The sequence below is a fragment of the Mesoplodon mirus genome (genome assembly GCF_964341445.2).
Source record: "Mesoplodon mirus genome assembly, chromosome: X".
NCBI classification, from domain to species: Eukaryota; Metazoa; Chordata; class Mammalia; order Artiodactyla; family Ziphiidae; genus Mesoplodon; species Mesoplodon mirus.
In genome coordinates this window covers 136,438,796-136,459,461 of record NC_138981.1, presented here as the reverse complement: position 1 = coordinate 136,459,461, position 20,666 = coordinate 136,438,796, and the positions used below count along the sequence as shown (strand labels likewise).

General features: G+C 47.4%; 1 protein-coding gene across 11 annotated transcripts in view; it reads right to left on the bottom strand.

Annotated features, from left to right (window-relative positions):
- MAMLD1 (mastermind like domain containing 1) overlaps positions 1-20,666 on the bottom strand; it is a 110,054-nt gene that overhangs the window by 44,877 nt on the left and 44,511 nt on the right. For 10 of the 11 annotated variants that reach the window (XM_082610872.1, XM_082610876.1, XM_082610877.1 and 7 more), the window contains exon 2: positions 8,720-8,878. The exons of the other annotated variant lie outside the window; for it this stretch is intronic. In XM_082610872.1, the coding sequence (XP_082466998.1) occupies positions 8,720-8,815 (96 nt within the window). In that variant the 5' untranslated portion in view covers positions 8,816-8,878. The remainder of the gene's footprint in view (positions 1-8,719; positions 8,879-20,666) is intronic. 11 annotated transcript variants of the gene reach the window in all.

Genomic DNA, 20,666 nt, shown 5'->3' with positions numbered 1-20,666 from the left:
GTGAATGGGTCCCAGCTTTGGTAAACTGATGCTATGACTTTCTTTCTGGACTGCTCCTGCAGAGAAAAGATGAATGCTCTTCTCCCCCACCTAAGAGGGCCTCTCTCCCTGGGGTGCAGATAGGCCAAGGAGAGCCTCGTGGTTCACAAGTGTCCATGCCATGTGCAGGAGGTGTACATCACCTCCAATTCCAGACCATGTTAAAGAAAGCACAACTTGCCCCAGACCAGCTGGGGTCAAATTATGATCTTCCCCAAATAGCTCTCCATGCCCTCTGCTTCGTGGGGATTGAAGCTTATACAATGCAAGGCACCAGCTTTATGAAAGGGGATATAAGGTTCAGAGAACAAAATTACGTCCCAGGCTTTGTAAGGTTCGGAGGCCAGTCCTGAAGCTTAAGCAGAAGGGGACTTTGCTTCTGCCTGTGTCCCAACAACGGGCTAAATAAAATGGCGACAGGCTTTAGACCATGGCAGGAAGTTCCCTGTATGAGAAACCCAACAGCTGTGTAGGTGGGGGAAGAATCCAGAGACACTCGGTTAGGCCGGTGTATTCTGGAGGTCACATGCTTACTGAATAAGCACATTTTAGTGGCTAGGTGCCAACTTCTGGCTCTAAAATATACTAATGGCCTGCAAATGTACACACCCTAGTTAGTAGATCTTTGAGTCAGGCTGTTTGAGCTCTGATGCCACAGAAGCAGAGGCTGGGAGGGGACATGGGCTAAGGAGCTTCAGGTCAGTGCAGAGACCCTCCCCATGGTCTAGGTCCTCTCTTTTTTCCAGCCTGACTGAGGTATGATCGACAGCTAAAAATTATACGTATTGAAGTTGTACAATGTGATTTTTTGAAAAGTGTGCAACGTGATGATTTAACATATGTATACAGTGTGAAATGACTTAGGTCCTCTTTTTTTGAAATGGAGGCAAAATTCGCAGAGCATGAAATTAAGCTTTTACAAGTGTACAATTCAGTGGCCTTTGGTACATTCACAGTGCTGTGCAACCAAGATGGGGAGAGTTGAGGCCACCTCACAAATTTGTTATCAGAATCACATGAGCTTAGAGGTGGAAAGTGAGCGTAGTGCCTGGCATGGTGTTCATACCAAATAGTCTCTCTCTTTCCACTCTTGAAAATGCAAACACATTCTTGGTGGTCCTAAAATAGCCTGTAACATAGTTACTCAGCAGCATTTGCCATTCAAGGCAGATCTGCCTTTACTCATTGGCTGCATTCCTGAACAGCTGTTTGCAAGGCTAACTTTTGTCAACCAAATCATAATAAAATGCAACAAGAATCTGCCATTGAAAGGAAATCCTCAGTAAATCCTTTTATGAAGTTAAGATCTCTCATCCAAACTTATCTGTCTTAAAGGTGTAGTACTCGGAGATATTAGCCTTTCTTGTAATGAATCCTAGTTTAATTTTGGCCACAAACACATGCTGATGTTCCATAGTCCCAAATCCCACAGCAACAAGAGTAGATTACATAATGAAAATAATGAAAACCTTAAAATATTTCTTTCTTTCATTGTGTGTGGAAGGTGTCTGCGATTACACCAGGGAGCATGTCATAGAACCTGAAAAATTTCCCATGTGTGTGTGTCTGTGTGTGTGATGGTGTTGGTGGTGATGGTGGTGGTGGAGATGATGTTGGTGTAGGAGATGGTGTTGATGGTGGAGGTGATGATGCTGGCGGGGGAGGTGGTCGGTGGTGATGGTGTTGGTGGTGGAGGTGTTGGTGGTGGAGATGGTGGTGATGGTGTTGGTGGTGGAGGTGGTGGAGGTGGTGATGGTGGAGATGATGTTGGTGTAGGAGATGGTGTTGGTGGTGGAGGTGGTGGAGGTGGTGATGGTGGAGATGATGTTGGTGTAGGAGATGGTGTTGGTGGTGGAGGTGGTGGAGGTGGTGATGGTGGAGATGATGTTGGTGTAGGAGATGGTGTTGGTGGTGGAAGTGGTGATGCTGGTGGTGGAGGTGGTTGGTGGTGGACGTGGAGGGGTAGTGATGCTGGTATTGGTAGTGGCCGGAGTGCTGACAGTCAAGGGGCTATTCCTACAGAGTGATTCCTTCTTGCTCCACCTCACTGTAGGAAGCTGCCCTGAGTGGGCCGGAGAAAGAAGCTTGCCCTGAATGTGTTATTAACAGAGACCTCAAAACTGTCTCCTTGCCATCATTCGTAATTACTTTTTTCTCACTTGGAAAATTGAAGCTGAATTACCGGTGAAAACACAGGAGATTTTTGTTTGTTAAAATGCTGCCAATAAAGTAATTTTATGTCAGATTTAACTACAGGAAAGGGCAAGGCATTTCTAAGTTCCTTGGCTGTCATGTGGCTTAAAAACATAGGATGGACGGCACTTAGCTACCGTACACTTAGCTCTTTGAAGCCATATATTCAGCAAGCAGATGTTGGATGTTGGTGTTTGGGGGCTGACTTCCTGGAGGTATTTTATATCAGCCAAGTTCATTGTTCTAAAGCCCAAAGGCTTGACTTAAAGGAGAAAAAGAGGCAAGAAAATGTTGAGATTTTCTGACAGCGTCACACAGACAGCCCTAACACTAGACAACTTTATTGCCTCAAGTTTATTTTAGAAAAAGAGGCAGCTAGCGAGTGGCACTGAGCACCTGTTCAGATGGAGGCTTCTAACTGTACAAAGCAGGGCTGTCTAGGAGGCCCAGAACAGAGATCCCCTCAGAATGAGCACATGCTGGGGGAGGAGTGGGGAACCAGAATGAGACGGAGCTGGAGTTCTAGTGGAACAGACGGTATGAAGACAGCAAGAATAAGAACAGAGTGAAGGAGCAGTGATGTGACAGAGTGGCCAGGAGAAGGACTGGGGGCAGAGCGCTCCAGGCAGGATGGCAGAAGGGAGAGGCCCTGGGGAAAAGCTCTTGGCGCACTCCAAGGACGGGCAGGTGGCCACTGTGCTTGGTGCACAGCAAGCCAGGGGGACGGCCATGGCTCACAGAGGGACCTGCAGCCCTGGGAAGCGGGTGGACTGTCAGGTGTCTGTGGTGGGAAACCACTGGGCCGGGGGTTATACCGGGAGTGGTCGGCTCCATCTGTTTGTAAAAGGTCTGCCTGGATGCTGATGGGAGAGAGAAAGGGATAGGTCCAGAGGGGGGTCAGGCCAGCTGTGGCACAGGAGAGGAAGCAGAATGCCTGGAGAGGTGCCAGGATAGTGATTGTCCCTTAAGTGGCACAGAGCTGAGCACCCACTTATGGGAGGAAACTACGGCCTCAGAAAATATGATAAGAAACCCAGTGACCTAGATCAGGGCCTCGTAAACTTTCTGTAAAGGCCCAAAGAGTAACTATCTTAGGTTTTGCAGACCAAGTGGTCCCTGTTGCAACTCCAGACGATATGTTAATGACTAGGTGTGGCTTGTGCTAATAAAACTTTATTTACAAGAAGAGGCTGCAGGCTGGATTTAGCCCGTGGGTGGGAGTTTGCCAAGCCCTGACCTACAGCACAGGCTGAGCATCTTCCCCAAGGCACAGAGGTTACTTCCAAATTGCCCTCCTCACACTGCAGGGGGCCATGTAGGCCTACTGTTCACAAGACAGTGGCAGCCAACATTTTCGGAGCTGAAAAGCTTCAAGATTTCTACCATCGTACAAGTTAGGTGAGCATTCCTGAATGGGTGAGGCATGTAGCAGCCTCAAAGGCCACGTTTAACCTGCACTAACAATGGTTATTATTACTGCCCATCTGTTGGGTGCTCCACGGGTTCCATGAAAGAGAACACCGCCTCCTCCAGAATGCCTGGCCGTCTGCTTGCTCTTCCAGCCTTTGTATCCTCGTCAACAATTTGCACCTTGTCCAGCATATGAAAGCACACCCTCCTCCCTCGGGCCTTCAAGGGTCTCTAGGATAACTCGGCCTCGAGTCCCACCCCTTCCACCCCAGGCCTCCACAACGCAGCTCTCAGAAGACTGGGGCTGTTTCCTCCTCATCTCTGTACCCCCAGAGCACCTAGTGTCGTGACAGGGCTCAGCTGGCATCTGCAGATGTGAATTAAGCCCTGGAGCAGAAGGTTTCCTACAAATGATCCTGTTCTCTTCCATTCCCAGCACAAGGCCCAGAGGCAATCACTTTTCAGAAATTGTGATGAATTCACTAACTGGCCCCATGAAGGACACGCCTTCTCCTTCGTGTGTCTGGGCCTCTTGTGGTCAACAACGGAGGTGACCTGAACGATTTCTAAGGGACCTTCTGGCCAAGAGGAAAGGCAACCACTGTCCACCGAGCATTTACTCTGGGTCACGAGAGTGCCTGTGTGCCAGCTGACAGCCTTGGAGGGGGGCGACCAGCCTGGAGAAACAGCTCTGGATGGAGTCAGAAGAGGGGCCGCTCCCTGCAGCACCAGAAGGAGGCACACAAAGGGGGTTTCTGAGGAAGGACGGGGTGGGGGGGAGAGGGGTGAGGGGGCAGGGAGGGAGGGGTGGCAGCAGCCACACCTGGGCTTTGGGTCTGGGCCCTCAGGGGTCGAGTCCGGCCTGGGCTCCTGCCCGTCTTTCTAACTTTGGTACTTCGGGGCTGGAGATCTGGTGAGACAGGGGAGGTGGTAGATGAGGAGAAAGGAAAGGCCAAGGGGCAGCAGGCAGGGTTTCGACAAATTCTTCTATGTCAACTGCAGACATCAGCATCTGTAGCCTAATCTTTAGAAGTGCATGCTTCCTGTCCCCTCCCCAACCTGAGGTCTAGAACTGGGTACCCCAGGGGCAGCTTATGACCCAAATATCTGTCTGCAATCAGAGCCACGTTGAGTTCTCCAGCTGGGGATTTTCAGCAAAAGCAAGGGGCCTCAGCCTGCACAGGCCAAGCCAGAGTTTGAGAAGCCCTGGGTCTGCGCCCCAGGGCTGCCCCCCTCTGGTTTGCACACACCCTAGATGGGGGTCGTGCCTGAGTGTCAGCTCAGCCAGACTCTCCTGACACCCTGATCTGGGGTCCAAGAGTGTCCACCCTCCCCCTCCCCCGGGCAGCTCAAGCTCCAGACACCTGTCACCTCGGGCCTGATGTCAAGGAAGCTGTGGGTAGAGGCCAGGCAGGAACGCAGACACAGCTAACGTGGGCTCCTAGAAGTTCAGAAATAGGCAGTGCCGAGCGCCCAGATGCCAGTGGGCGCCAGCTGCCAAACAGACCTCCCCTCCCGGCAGCCCCCCCTGCAAACAGACTGCGATTTTCAGGTCACCGCTTTGCTGGATGGGGCTACCCAGGTGGGACCTGGATGCAGAGCCCAGTGGTGACTGGCCAGCCGAGCAGCGTGCAGCCTTCGCAGAAGAGCCGAGCTGAAGGCAAGGCCTCTGCCTGGTGGCCCAGCCTGGCGGGGTGTCTGGAACAGGGCCGGGCCCTCACTGCAGGAGGAGGGGGCGGGAGGAAAAGGAGTGAACAGCTGCGTGCTCCGTGGGGAGGATCCCCAAATAGAAAGTCACATACGCACTGCAGGCTTTGACCCAGAATGCTCAGAGCTACACCATAAATCCAGCGCTCCTCGGGCAGCGGGGCTGTTGATGAGCCTGAGATATCCTCAGGGGCCCTGTGTCTCTACCTGAGCTCCAAGGACACTTGTCTCTCATCGCCTTTCTGAGCCAATGCCAATCTCTGATTATTAAAAAAAAAAAAGTGCTCACAGTGGTAATACCCTGTGTGGTTTACACTGCGTTCATATCCACACCTTGTACATCATCATCTGACGTGGGCAGAGGGCACAGCCTCATGCAGGATCCCAGTAACTGCCGGGGACAGCCGCCTCCCCAGTGAGCTGATTCCTGGACCCCCCGGCTCCTGGAAGCCGGGGCCATACACCCTTCTCCCCTCTCCTGGGGCCAGTGCACCCTGCCCACAGCCGGCATGAAGCAGGGGACACTGGGCTGCCTCTCCAGGCTTCCAAGAGAGCTGTTTACACAACACAGCCCAGGTCCTGGCTGGCTGTCCCTACTCCCTGTGGGGTTTTAATTAGCCTGGCTCTCGGCTCACAGGCTGGACGATGCTGGTCAGGGCACCTGGGTTTGAGATCGGAATTTCCAACCTACTGCCCGCGCAACACTGGGAAAGTCCCTCGGTCTCCTCCCCGGTGAAGTGGAAATATTAGTCCCTGTGTCATAGGAGTAGACGAGTTATTGTCTACAAAGGAACACGCACAAGAGAGCCACTTGGCCATCCTCTCCTCCCAGCTTCCGAGGAGGACAGGCAGAACTACAGAGTAGGACATATCTGTTCCCAGTGCAGGAAGCCTGGGAGGAGTCTACCTACCCCTTGACTGGGAGCTGCTGTAGCCCATGGTCTAGCACAGGGCTGGGCACACAGGAGGGACCCTGGAAATGTGGCAGGAGGCCTGAGATATGCAGGCCCTCTGACCTCAGGAGCAAAGGGACTTACCCAAGGGCTCACAAAGTGCTAGTTAGAGCCCTGGGATGAAATCTGAGGTCTCCTTACTGAGTCCCCTGCGCTTTTTGCAAAGAAAAGTGTGTGCTTCCGAGGATGAGGGGCACAAACCCCCAACTTGATCAGATGCCATGGCAGCTGGTGAACGGCCCTCCTCCTACCGGGCATATGTAAGGTCACCAGCCTAAAGCAGAGGGACAGACAGGACTCCTCAGCTCCATTTGCATTTGAGGTGACAAGAAGGAGAAGAAGGGGTGAGCCGTTGGTTTAGGTTATACTGCAGGTGGAAAGCAGGCTGCACTTGGGGCCACCCAGATGGGGACCCTTGATAGAGCTCCCCACCTTCGCCATGAGCATCTTACTACAAGTCACTGGATTTCTTGGATCTTGGCGTCCTCATCCATAAAGAGGGGCAATGGCTGGGAAGGTCGGAAGGAAGACTGGGCATGCCAACTCATGGTAACTATAGAGTCAGCCATTCACTATCATCACATGACGACACACAGAAGGTGTGTCGTGAGCACAGCATCCCGTTCCTTCTCCGACTGTACGTCTAACGCCCTCAATGCCTCCATGTTCTCTGGAGCTGCCTTATGAACGGAATAGGCGGCTGCTCAGAGCTGGGGAATCTTCGCAACTTTGGGTGCAGACTGAGAAGGAGACGACTGGGTTCCAATTTCATGTGGGCTCTGAAGCGCTCCCATCTGGAGTGCTAGTATTTTAGAGATTCGTGCACTAGTAATCAATCCACTCACCGTTCTGGGGGAGGAGTGGAGATCTTAACTTCAAAAGGAGGAAGCAAACATTCTGCCTCCTGTTAAAACTCCATACACTCACTGCAGAGACTGGATGCCTTATTAAGCTTGGGTGGATGCCCAAGTGTTCAAAAGGTAAAACTCCAGATCACGAGTCATTAAGCAATCAGGCTGCTGAATGAATGAACAAATGCTGAGAGGGTGCTGTGCTTTCTTACGACTACTTTTTAAAAGGGTGTTGGTAGGGCACATGGGGGGAAGGGGAAGAGGATCCTGCACCTACAACTCACCCACTTTTTTCCCCTATGGATGGAAACAAGCGTGAAACAAAGGAGAAACTGCAAGTCCCGTTGAAGCTGACCATGAACTCTGGATACATTACCAAGAGGCTTTCCTTCACTGACTTATTTCTTGACCATAAAAGAGAAGCAAGAACTAAAAAGGGTAATTAGGATGGAGGGTAGAGATTGCCATGGAAAGATGCCTGATGGGAGGGCTGGCAATTTGGAGGACAGGCCAAAGTAATTGCTCCCTCTCTGCCATCCCATCTTTCCGCCATCTCTGTGAGAGCTGGAACTCCAGTAAACAAAGTTTTGTAAATGTCTCAACTGGATACCACATTTTCAGTACATTGTTGGTGGTAGACAACCAGGGCAAAAAAGAGCAACAGGATTTCAACAATGTACCCGCACACTTGTGCACAGATCAGAATCCTCAACTAAATAGAAAACTGACTTACTGAAAGTGGATTGCCCTTGGAATTGGAGAAGCCAGGCCCTCTAGTTATGTGAAATGACATTACCTCAGAGCCCCCAGCTCCCAGTTCTCTGAACAGGAAGGAAGCAGACCCACGGGTCTAGAAGAGCCATTTCCTCTCTGCTCTATTAATTGCAGAGATTAAGTGAGCCACTCCTTTGTGGACCTAATACACTGAGATAACAGCCATTGTGTTTGCGGCACCTCCTACTAACTGAGCTAACCCTGGTAGACTGGCGAGGTTGCAGGTTTTTATTGTCAGATTCAACCAACCAATGGCTCTCTGGAATCCCTAACCCTGAGTTTCGGACCCATGGATGCCATCTGAGTTCCAAGGGAAGAAAGCAGAAATGTGTCAAATGAGTTTTTGAAAGGACATCAGGGCCAGAGGATCGAATGGGAATATCTTTCTGTGCCCTACTCACCGGCTTCCTGTTCTCAGTGGTACTAGGAAGCTAATATAATATATCTAGTGCCTGTCATTCCCACATTCCTGGTTTCTATTAAGGGAAAAAGTAGGTCTTTTTCCCCTTTCACCCTTCGTCTCTTTCCAGTTGAACGGGTGCAGTGCACAGAGAGCTGGACTGGGAATCCACATGGAACCTTGGACTCTATTTCCTGTTCTTCCAAAAACTCACAAGGGGCAAGGTCAGCTCATCTCCTAGATCCCTTCTAGGTCAGATTTCAGTTCCTTACATTTTGGGTTGGTTGATCGCCACCAAGTTCGCACAGAGAATTTCAATAACACATCTTACGTTCAAGTTTAAGATTAGAAGCATTCAAAACCCCCCTCCCCCCGATAGCCCATTGTCTGACCGATTCCTGGAGCTTTCTGGGCTCCTGACGATTTCCCACCATGGCGAAATGGGGAAGCATGCTCTTGATTACAAGCCGACTTTTCCAGTCATCCATTGTTTGACCTGCAATTTTATTCTTGACTCTCCAAGGCGCTTCCCAAACGACCTAGACACAGGGCTTAGGGAGACAAAAAGTACACTGTCTTTCAGATATGAAGATGAGACCATTGACCCCGTGAATCACAGACTTGCATTCTGAGGACAGGTTTAGGTGGAGTCAGCCACGTTCGTTTTCCTGTCTCTCTTCCCACCCCACCACCCTCATGGAGCCCCTCCCACCTCCAGGGAAGAAGGGCACCTCTGGGAGGCACTTGGCTGGGATGAGACCGCAGTCCCTGGCCATGGGGCAGAGTGAAGTTCACTGGAGAGCTGAGGGATGGGTGGAGAAGCAGCCCAATGTACCTTAAATAACAGCGGGCTTAAAGGCAGGGAATGGGGCTCCTGGGTCTGGCTTTGCTTGTGTGGTTCGCAGTGAGATCTGGGGAAAGGCTTTTCTGTTTTCTGACACAGGGTTTTGGTTTTTTTTTTTTTTAATATGAAAACCATGGTGGTTGGATCACGTGATGGCTTATTGCCCCTTCAGCTCTACTGAAGCCTTTGGCCCATAGAAGGAGCAACTCCCCACTCTGCCCGTTAGCACCCAGCCAAGTGAGCTGACTAACAGGTCATAACCTGACAGTCAATGGAAAGAAGCAATGGATGTTGGAAGGGGCTCATGAAACCCTGGTGCACTGGTTTACAAAAAACTAACCGAGCTGGCTGCCATCACGGCTGCCCCAATTTATGCCCTCCATGACAGGTGAGCGGACACGTGCAAACACAGGTACAGCGGATTTTTTTCGTTTTGTTTTGTTTCATTTCTTTTTGTTCTCACAATGTAGACGTGGAATAAGAGCTCTGCTAAGACATTCATATGAGAGGGAAGCTCTCCTTCCCATAGATCTACTTGGCAGTACAAAACCAGGTCTAAAATTTCCATGTCCAGATGCCTGGCTCTAGAAAAATGGAGAAGTACTTTCCCCATTCTCCCACTGAGCACAGCTGAAACCTCTGGACATTACATATAAAACAAACATAAGAAGACCCTGAAAGGTGGAGAGAAGAAAACAGGCTGGATAGGGACCTTGGGACTTAAGGAACAACGCGGTGGCGAGCTCCCTGGGTTTTCATTCTGCCTCATAGATCCCAGATCAGGACCTGAAGAAGCCAACAATCCCAAGTGCCAATGAACACAGACAAAAAGCCTCCAGCAAAAGCCAAAGGACCAGGAAAGGGGCAGCCTCCCAAGACCAAAAACTTTTATACAAGAACCACTCTAATTCAGCTAATAGAAAAAAGGGTGGTCCCACCCAGCCCCATCAGTAAAGGCCAACTGGGGGCCTAGAATCCACTCCCACAGAGCAGTAATGAGTCATCTCTCCCCGTCCCTGCTAGGGTGGTGTTAGAAGAGACCTCACAGAGAGCCAGGACCTTTGCCCCTGGCACAGTGGTAATAGGTCCACATCCCATCCCTTCCAGTGTCAGGGGAGATCACATGGGGAACAGTAATGAGGCACTCCTACCTATCCCAGCCAGGGTGGCATTAGTGGAAGCCCAGTGGGGAGCTGGAACTGTCACCACTGCCCAGCAGTAATGAGAAGCCCCAACCTCCCCGGTGTCAATGAAGGCTAAGTGGGGAGCCTGGATTTCTATAGCTACCTGGCAGAAATGAGAGAGTGCTCCCCTTTCCCTGCCAGAGCATTGTTAGAGGAAGTCAGCTAAAACAGAAGATCTAAATAAGTGCTGAAAAATATGCTTCAGGTATGGAAGGGGAATCAAGACCTTCTTAGATGAAGGAAAACTAAAAAGGAAAACTAAAAGAATTTGTTAACAACAGACCTCTCCTAAGAGAATGGTTAAAGGAAGTTCTCTGAACGGAAAGGAAATGATAAAAGAAGAAATTTTGGACATCACCAAGGAAGAAAGAACAATGGAAAGAGAAAAAATATGGGTAAATAGAATAGACTTTCCTTTCCCTTTCAAGTTTTCTAAATTATATTTGGTGGTTGAAGCACCAATTATAACAGTGCATGCTGTGGTTCTAAATGTATGTGGGAGAAATATTTAACGATTACCTTATAAACAGAGGAGGTTGGTAAAGCAGTGGAAAGAGAGGTAAGGTTTCTATACTTCACTTGAACTGGTAAAATGTTGACATCAGTAGACGCTTATAAGTTATGTGTATATGATATAATACCTAGAGCCAGCAAGAAAAATGGTATATGAAAAGAAACATGCAAAACACTGTACGTGAATGATCAAATGGAATTCTAAAAAATATTCAAGTCACCCACAGGAAGACAGGAAAAAGAAAATAGAGAAACAAAAATAGAGAGCAAACAGAAATTAAAAATAAATTGGCAGAATTAAGCACTAACATCAATAAGTACATTAAGTGGAAATGATCTAAATACACCTATTAAAAGACAGAAATTGACAGAGTCAATAAAAAAATAAGCCAACTATATGATGTCTGCAAGATGCTCACCGCAAATATAATGATATGGGCAAGTAGAAAGTAAAAGGATGAAAAACATGCAAATGTTAATTTTTTAAAAAAAGGAGCGGGGGTGGCTCTAGTAATACCAGATAAAGTAACTTCAGAACAAAGAAAATTACCAGGCACAGAGAGGGGCATTACATTATGGAAAAAGGGTCAATCTACCAAGAAGAAAAAGTAATCCTAAATGTGTATGCACCAAACCACAGAGCTACATGATATATGGAGCAAAAATTAACATAACTAAAAGGAGAAATTTACATTTATAGTGGAGACTTCAATGTCCTCTCCCAATAGTTGATAGAACAATTAGACAGAAAATCAGCAAGATATAGAAGAACTCAACACCACCACCATCTAATAGGATCTAATTGACATTTATAGACCACTCCACCAAGAAACAGGAAAATTTACATTCTTTTCAAGCATCCAAGAAATATATACCAAGATAGACATATTTTGGACTATAAAACAATCCACAAAATTTTTAAAAAGTTGAAGTAATACATGATGGCTTAGTATATTGTGAATGTACTGATGCCACTGAATTGTTACGTGAATTTCACCTTTATTTAAAAAAATCAGTACCAGCAAATACTGGCAACAATGGGAGAAACTGGATTACTCATACATTGTTGGAGGGAATGAAAACTGGCACTTTCTTAAAAACTGAACATGCAACTCCTACATGACCCAGCAATTGCACTACTGGGTATTTATCCCACAGGAATGAAAACTTGGTAGTCATACAAAAATTTGTAAACAAGTGTTTATAGTAGATAGCCCCAAACTGGAAATAACCCAGAAATATTTCAATGAACAAAGGATTAAACAAACTGGTACCTGTATACCATGGTACACTCCTCAGCAAAAGAAGGACACAACTGTTGATATATATATATATATATATATATATATATATATATATATATATATATATATAATGACTTGGATGAATCTGCAGAGAATTATGCTGAGTGAAAAAAAAAGGCAACCCCCAAACTTACATACTGTGTGATTCCATTTATATAATTCTTAAAATGACAAAACTATAGAAATGGACTGATTAGACATTGCCAAAGGGTAAGGAGGAGGTTGGTGTGGGAAGGAAGTGGATGTGTCCATAAATGGGCAAAATGAGGGATTCATGTAGAGATGGAAATGTTCTGTACCTTGACTGTACCCATGTCAGCATCCTGCTTGTGATATTATACTACAGTTTTGCAAGATGTTATCATTAGGTGAAGCTGGCTAAAGGGTACATGGGATCTATTTGCATTATTTCTTTTTTTTAAGAATATGTTGGGGGTAGGAATTTATTAATGTATTTATTTTTGCTGTGTTGGGTCTTCGTTTCTGTGCGAGGGCTCTCTAGTTGTGGCAAGCGGGGGCCACTCTTCATCGTGGTGTGCGGGCCTCTCACTATCACGGCCTCTCTTCCTGCGGAGCACAGGCTCCACACACGCAAGCTCAGTAGTTGTGGCTAACGGGCCTAGTTGCTCCACGGCATGTGGGATCCTCCCAGACCAGGGCTCGAACCCATGCTCCCTGCATTAGCAGGCAGATTCTCAACCACTGCACCACCAGGGAAGCCCTATTTGCATTATTTCTTACACCTGCATGTGAATCTACAATTATCGCAAAACCACAAATTCAAAAAATCATATGACCGTATTATGTGCTGCAGAAAACGGACTTCACAAAATTCGACACCCATTCACGATGAAAACTCTCAGAAAACCAGAACTAGAGGGGAACTTCCTCAACCTGATAAAGAACATCTACAATATATCTACAGCTAACATCACACTTAATGATTAAAGACTGAATGCTTTCCCTCCACGATTGGTAACAAGGCAAGGATATCTGCTCTCTTCACTGCTTGTATCAAATTGGTATGTTGTACATCTTAAACTTACACCATGTTGTGTGTCAAATATATCTCAATAAAACAAAAACACAGTACTGGAAGTTCTAGCTAGTTCATTAAGGCAAGAGAACTAACAAAAGGCATACATATTAGAAGCAAAACTATATTTATAGGTGATATGATTGTCTACATGGAAATCTTACCAAGTTTACAAAGTAACTCCTAGAACTAACGAGTAAGTCCAGGAAGTTCTCAGGATACAAGATCAACATATAAAAATCAATTGCGGGCTTCCCTGGTGGATCAGTGGTTGAGAGTCTGCCTGCCGATGCAGGGGACACGGGTTCGTGCCCCGGTCCAGGAAGATCCCACATGCTGTGGAGCAACTAAGCCCATGTGCCACAACTACTGAAGCCCACACACCTAGAGCCCGTGCTCCACAACAACAGAAGCCACTGCAGTGGGAAGCCGCGCACTGCAACGAAGAGTAGCCCCCACTTGCTGCAACTAGAGAAAACCCGCGTGCAGCCAAAATAAATTTAAAAAATCAATTGCACTTATAAATACCAGTAACTAATGCATGGGTGCTGGAATTAAAAATACGATGCCGCTTACTATTGCTCAAAAACTTCTTAGGTGAAAACCAAGCAAAACATGCATAGAACTTGCATGCTAAAATCTATGCAACACTCATGAAAGATCAAAGATGATCTAAACGAATGGAGGGATACTCCATGTTCACAGAATGAAAGGCTCAACATTCTAAAGGTGTCAATTTTTCTCAAATTGATATAGAGCTGTAACCAATTCCTATCAAAATCCCAGCACAATCTTTTGCAGATATAGACAAAATTATTCTAAAATTTTTATGGAAGTTGCAAAGGAAGTAGAAGAGCTGAAACAATTTTGACAAAGAAGAATCGAGTGGAAGGAATCAACCTACCCGGTTTCAAGACTTATCATATGACTGCATTAGAGAAGATAGTGTGGTGTTGGCAGAGGGACAGACACATAGATTACTGGAACAGAACAGAGATTCCAGAAATAGACCCACACAAATATGCCCAACTGATTTTTGACAAAAATGCAAAAGCAATTCAGCACAGGAATGGTAGCATTTTCAACACATGGTTCTGGAACAACTGAACATCTATAGGCAAAAAATGAACTTCAAACTCAACCTCATACCTTACACAAAAGTTAACTCTAAATGGACCATATAGTTAAATGTAAGATGTAAAATTACACAAGTTTTAGAAAAAGATAGGAGAAAATCTTCAGGATGTAGAGCTAGGCAAAAAGTTCTTTCTTAGACTTGACAGCAAAAGCGTGACTCGTAAAAGGAAATATTGATAAATTAGACCTTATCAAAAGTAAAATCTTTTGCTCTGTGAAAGACCCTGTGAATAGGATGAAAAACACGACTAGGAGAAAATATCTGCAAACCTCCTATCTGATAAAGGACTAGTATCTAGAATATATAAAGAATCTCAAAAACTCAACAGTAGGGAAACAAACTACCCAATTAGAAAATGGGAGAAAGACATGAAAAGACATTCCACTGAAGAGTTTCTACGGAAGGCAAATAAGCACATACAAAGATGTCCAATATCATTAACCATTAGAGAATTGCAAATTAAAGCCACAATGAGATACCACTACTTACCTATCAGAATGGCTAAAATAAACAGCAGTGGGAACACCAAAAGCTGGTCAGAAAGTGGAGAAACTGGACCACTCACTGCTGGTGGGAAATGTAAAACTAGCCATGCAGCTGTAGGATGACACAGCACTTGCACTCTAGGGCCTTTATTCCAGAGAAATGAAAATTTATATCCTCAGAAAAACCTGCAGCAATATCAATTTTCTGGTTTTGATACTGTACAACTATTCTATAAGATGTAACCATCCAGGGCCTCTCTATACCCTGTTTGCAACTTCCAGTGAATCTATAATTATTTCATAAAAGAAGCTAACTTCTATTCAAAAAGGATTTCAGTGTCCAGACCCACAGGGATACATTCTTCTTATTGCTTCTGGGGCACGTCCAAGGTATCATTTTTTTTAAAGTTACTTATGTATTTATTTTTGGCTGCCTTGGGTCTTCGTTGATGCGTGGGTTTTCCCTAGTCGCGGGGAGAGGGGTGGCGGGTACTCTTCGTTGCGGTGCACGGGCTTCTTGTTGTGGTGTCTTCTTTTGTGGCAGAGCACGGGTTCTAGGTGCATGGGCTTCAGTAGTTGTGGCTCTCGGGCTCTAAAGCATAGGCTCAGTAGTTGTGACGCATGGGCTTAGTTGCTCCACGGCATGTGGGATCTTCCCGGACCAGGGCTCGAACCCGTGTCCCCTGCATTGGCAGGCGGATTCTTAAGCACTGCGCCACCAGGGAAGCCCCTAAGTGGCATTCTTTTCTCAAGCAATGTACAGAAGTTTGCGCAGACCTTTTTATTCTTGAAAATACAAGTCCCACTCAAATCTTTGTTGAGTGTTTCAGGGGCCAAGCCCAAGGCCTCAGCTGTGACCACACTCAAATACTAGGGTCTAGAGACACCCTAACGAGGACAAAATGTCATATAATATACAGTGCGCCCAAATAAAAATGGAAAAAGGAGATCTCATTTACTGCTGAAGCATCACTAACTCCCTGGCCCAGCACCTCGAGCCTGTGTGAGGGATGGAGGCCCAGATCTCATTTTAGCACTGGCAACACAAAACCTACCAATACCAAACAAGCTACCCATTTAGCTCTAAGGAAAAAAAGGCAAAATTAAAAAAAGAAAACGCCGCTGTGGTTCTTAAAGACTCCACTCTACTGATTTCTTGACCCACCCCTTTGCGGTTCCCAGCAGCCAATGTAGAGAGGACAGGCAGAGGTAGCGGCCAGAGCTCCGAGGATAAAGGCCTGATGCTCTGGTCTGCAGGAGCGGCCTACTGACTCAGCACCGCATCACCGAGTTTGGGTACCGGCTGGGACCAGGGCTGGAGAGCGTGGCCAACAGAGGAAACACAGGTGAGAGTTCCTTGCCTGGAAATTGACTTTGTTTGGTCCAAGTCAGAAGGCGTCTCCTGCCGTCGGCATGCCAGCCTCTGTGGCCATGATATCGTTTCCTCTTTCCCTGGAGATGAATCTGGGCCTGGGAAGCAGCCCTTGGGCAGACCTTCCTGCCACAGCAGGGGTATGCTACCTTCCCACCCCCACCCCCAGCAGCATCCACGAACACCTGTAGAGGAAGCCTATGTCCCCCATAAAAAGAAACCAATCCTCAGCAATGTTTCTCCCCCAAGCACAATCCAGGACTGTGGATGAACCCCCAAATCATCTGCCATACACACTTTGGAGTTCACCCTCAGAAATCCATGTGAATTCAGTTTTCTATATCCGTGTCGGGTTTAATACAGAAAGAAAATGTCCCCCCCAACCCATCATCAAGTAAGTCGATGCTCCAGGAAGAGGCTTTGCTCTGGGGCTCTGGAGCCTGTTCATGTGGGTGAGGGCTGTACTCACACTTCAGGTTCGGAGCAGAGGTCTGAGGGCAGTCTCTCTTTCCCCATCAGCCTGGGCTCTGAAGGCACCCGAGGGCCCCCAGGGTTATCACTGGCTCACCCCTCTCCATCTTAGCCAAGGCCTCTACTACTGGACCTCTTGCTGCCCAGACCTGTGGACTCTGTCAGATGCCTGATGTCCACGTCAAAGTGCCAGTCTGGGTCACATCTACATTGTTGCCCCCTGAGTCTGGACATGACAGAGGAAGGAAACGAAGAACCAAATCAGAGGCACTTGGCAAGGAGGCAAGCCGAGCATGAGGATGGAGCAACCCTGAAGGACTGAAACCTTTCCAAGTGCAAAAGAGTCCAAGTCCCCTGCCCCCCAGGAACTAAGCAGCAGAAAGAGCCTCGGGCTTCAGACTGGAAGGTATAAAGGTGAGCTGCATTGTGAAGCCAAGTTGGGTGCACCCCACATCCCCGAGTGCATCCCCCATCTTAGTTGCTTCTTCCTCTGCGCTCCCTGGATGAGGTGACGAGACAGGTTCTGCTCAGCCACTCCCAAAGGAATCTCTGAGACCATGATGTCCCATCCTGGGTCTCTGGCTTGTTGGGCATATTTTTGGTCAGGATGGAAGACATTGGATATTAGAGTCCTCATTTTTTCAAGGGTGAAATTTAGCTTCCAAACCAAAGAAAAAGCCAAAAGATCTCTGGACTTCAAATGGGCTTACAGAGGAATGGAAGACATCTGGTCGGGTGAAGGTAATGTCAATGGCAAAATAATTCAAATCTGTCTTCAGACGTGTACATTGGTGTTAATGTTGAATTGTGTCTCCCCCTCCCCATTCATGTGTTGACGTCATAACCTTCAGTATTTCAGAATTAGACCTTATTTGGAAATAGGGTCATTGCAGATGTGACTGGTTAAGATGAGGTCATACTGGAGTAGGGTGGGCCCCTCATTCGGTATGATGGGTGTCCTTATAAAAAGGGGAAATTTAGACACAGAGGCACGCACACAGGCAAAGGCCATGTGAAGACTGGAGTTATGCTGTCATAAGCCAAGGAACTAGCACGCACTAAAAGAAAGCTGGAATGGATCCTTCTGCGGCACCTTCAGAGGGAGTGCAGTCCTCCTGACACCTTGATCTCAGACTTTACCTTCCAAGACTGTGAGAAAATTCTTGTCTATGGTTTAAGCCACCCAGTCTGTGGAACTTTCCCATGGCAGCCCTAGCAAACTCATACACTGGGGATAAAAATCTTTCTATAGCAAAGGCGTGGATGCCACTGAGGGCTGGCCTGTGCCAGCTCCTCCGGGAGCTTTGGGGCTTCTTTACTCTTCTGGTGTGAAGGATCCTCTCTTGTTTGGGTGACTAGGAGCTAGAGCGTTCTGAGCCCAGGGCTGTCTTTGGCTCTCGGCCCTTAGAGAACGCCTTGTTCTGGACCCTTATAACTCTGCCTGCCCCATGAACCTGCAGCCAGGAATCATCTGATCCCAGGCAGCTCTGAAGTGGAGCCCCCAGCACAGAGCTCTGCTCATGGCAAATGCCTCACAAACTTTTGTAGACAAAACTGGGGTGCAGGGCCATGTGGAAAGCGAGAGGAAGCAATGGGAAGGAGGGACCTCTAGTGAAGGGTCACACGGCTTGATGGCAGGCTGAATACAGGCCAGGAGGCTAAGGCCACTCCTACCGTCCAGACCTCCAGCAGAGAACGCCTCGTGGGGAACAGATCCAGAAACTCACTGCTGTCAGTCATGGGCACTTTGGGCTGTAATCGCAGCACCTGACCCTGCTCGAAAGGAACTGGATGCTGCTAATTCCGATCTGCCATGAGCAATCTTGGTGTGAAGGTGTAACGAGTCAAGTGAGACGCCCCGGTCCAGCGGGAGCCAGTCCTGGGAGAGGCAGGCAGAGCCCAGGCTGGAGACAGGCGGGTTGAGAGTGAAGAAGGCCGGGCTTCTAGATGTTAGAAGAGTCAGGGCCTCGGAGCCCAAGGAGAGGCCATGAAGCAGGAAGGCTGGCTTGTAGGTCATGAGTTATGGGGCTCTGGGAAAGCTGCTTAACCTTGAAGAGTGAGTTTCTTTATGTGTAAAACACTAAGTTCTGTACAGAACTCTAACAGCTACCACTGCATGTGAACGGATTCAAGCTTGGGTGGCGGCTACCCTAGAACCATTTGAAGGAGTCTCTCAGCCTAGAGCCTTGGTGACTCGTTGGGTTGGAGCCCATGTGTCCTTAGGAAGGCATAACACATTGTTCAATATTTCTGTGCGTTTGAAAGGACTGCTTTGACAGTATTCAAGAGCCACAAGGCATATAATTAGAGCCTCGTATTAATAAATACAACAATATTCTAAAACACAGCACTTTTCATTTGTAAAAGTTGACTTGAAAAAGCCCAGAGTGACGTGGAGAAATTGGAACCATCACATATTGCTGGTGGGAATGTAAATGGCGCAGCCATTCTGGAAAACAGTTTGGCAGTTCCAGAATAAGTTAAACATAGAATAGCCATATGGCCCAGCAATTCCACTCTTGGGTGTATATCCAAGAGAAATGAAAACATGTCTACACCAAAGCTTGTACATGACTGTTCACAGAAGCACTATTCATGATAGCCAAGAGGTGGAAACAACCCAAATGTCCATCAACTGGTGACTGGATAAGAAAAAAGTGGTCTCTCCATACAGTGGAGTATTATGCAGCCATAAAAAGTCATGAAGTACTGGTACACGTTACAGCATGGATGAGCCCTGACAACATGAGGCCAAGTTAAAGATGCCAGGCACAAAAGACCACACAATGTATGCTTCCATTTATATGAAATGTCCAGAATAGACAAGTCAAAACAGTGAAACACATTGAATTGTATACTTTTAAAGAGTGAATTATATGGTATGTAAATTATATACTAATTAAACTTTTTAAATAAAGCCCATATTATTATCACTCCTTAACTTGGGGTTTTAGAAAGTTGTTCCTTTTAGAGAAACGATGAAGCCACATCTTTTAAGTTTGGGGAGAAAAAAAAATGTTTGTATCCTGCACTCTTAGCAGGACTAGCTCCTTTTGAAATGGGGTGTCAACAGGCCTTTTCTTCCCTTAATGACACCGTGGTGCCACGACCTTTCCCTAGTGACCCACGTCATAGATAAACAACTTACAAAGTTGGTTTGGAAATAGTACCTCAAGATCTGGTTGACTTGAATTTTGACATCGCTGCTGCCACTGCCAGGGACCTCCCAAGTCCCCCTCCTTTTGGATTTGGGATGTCATGCCACTGAGGTTACAAATGCCTGTCCACCACACACACCCCTGACCGTCCCGTGCCACTCGGCAATGAATCAGCTTGGGGCCGGGGCTTCCTGGCAAGTACAAACGTTCTACGATCCCATACAGTCGGCTCGGACTGCAGAATCCTGCTTTAAGGAGACAAGACTTGCCCAAACCAACAAGTCAGCTGGGATCACTGTGTCTCCAGCTGGCCCTGCCTGGAAACGGATTCAACTCTAAGACCGAGCGGCACACAGTGTCCATCCATGACAATAAGCAGAGAACAGAGTTTTCTGGAACTTGCGGACACCCAGAAATGAGGGCAGACCGAGACAGTCTTACAGCAGGGATAACAATGTTGATCTTGTCACGTGATCAACTGCAGCAGAAACAGCCTCAAGGTGATGTGAGGCCAAGTTTCGTCAAGACCTCATTTCTCCCTGAACTTGTTCAGCATCATCTTTTTCTGTTCCGGACATCATGTGCTTTGAAAATTGAAAGAGCCCTGGGATTTAAAGTGATAGTCCAGACGGCCCTTCTGGGTGCTGGCTTTCCTGTGTGCTGAATGCCCACAAGCTGAGTTCCCCTAAGATTCCCCACAGCTGATCACCAAGGTTGCAGTTGGCCTGAGGGGGGTGGGCGTCAGGAAACTGTCCCGGTGTCCTCTGCAGGGCCATACCATGCCACTCATACGGTGGTACGCACACAGACACAGATGCACACAGTCACACAGTA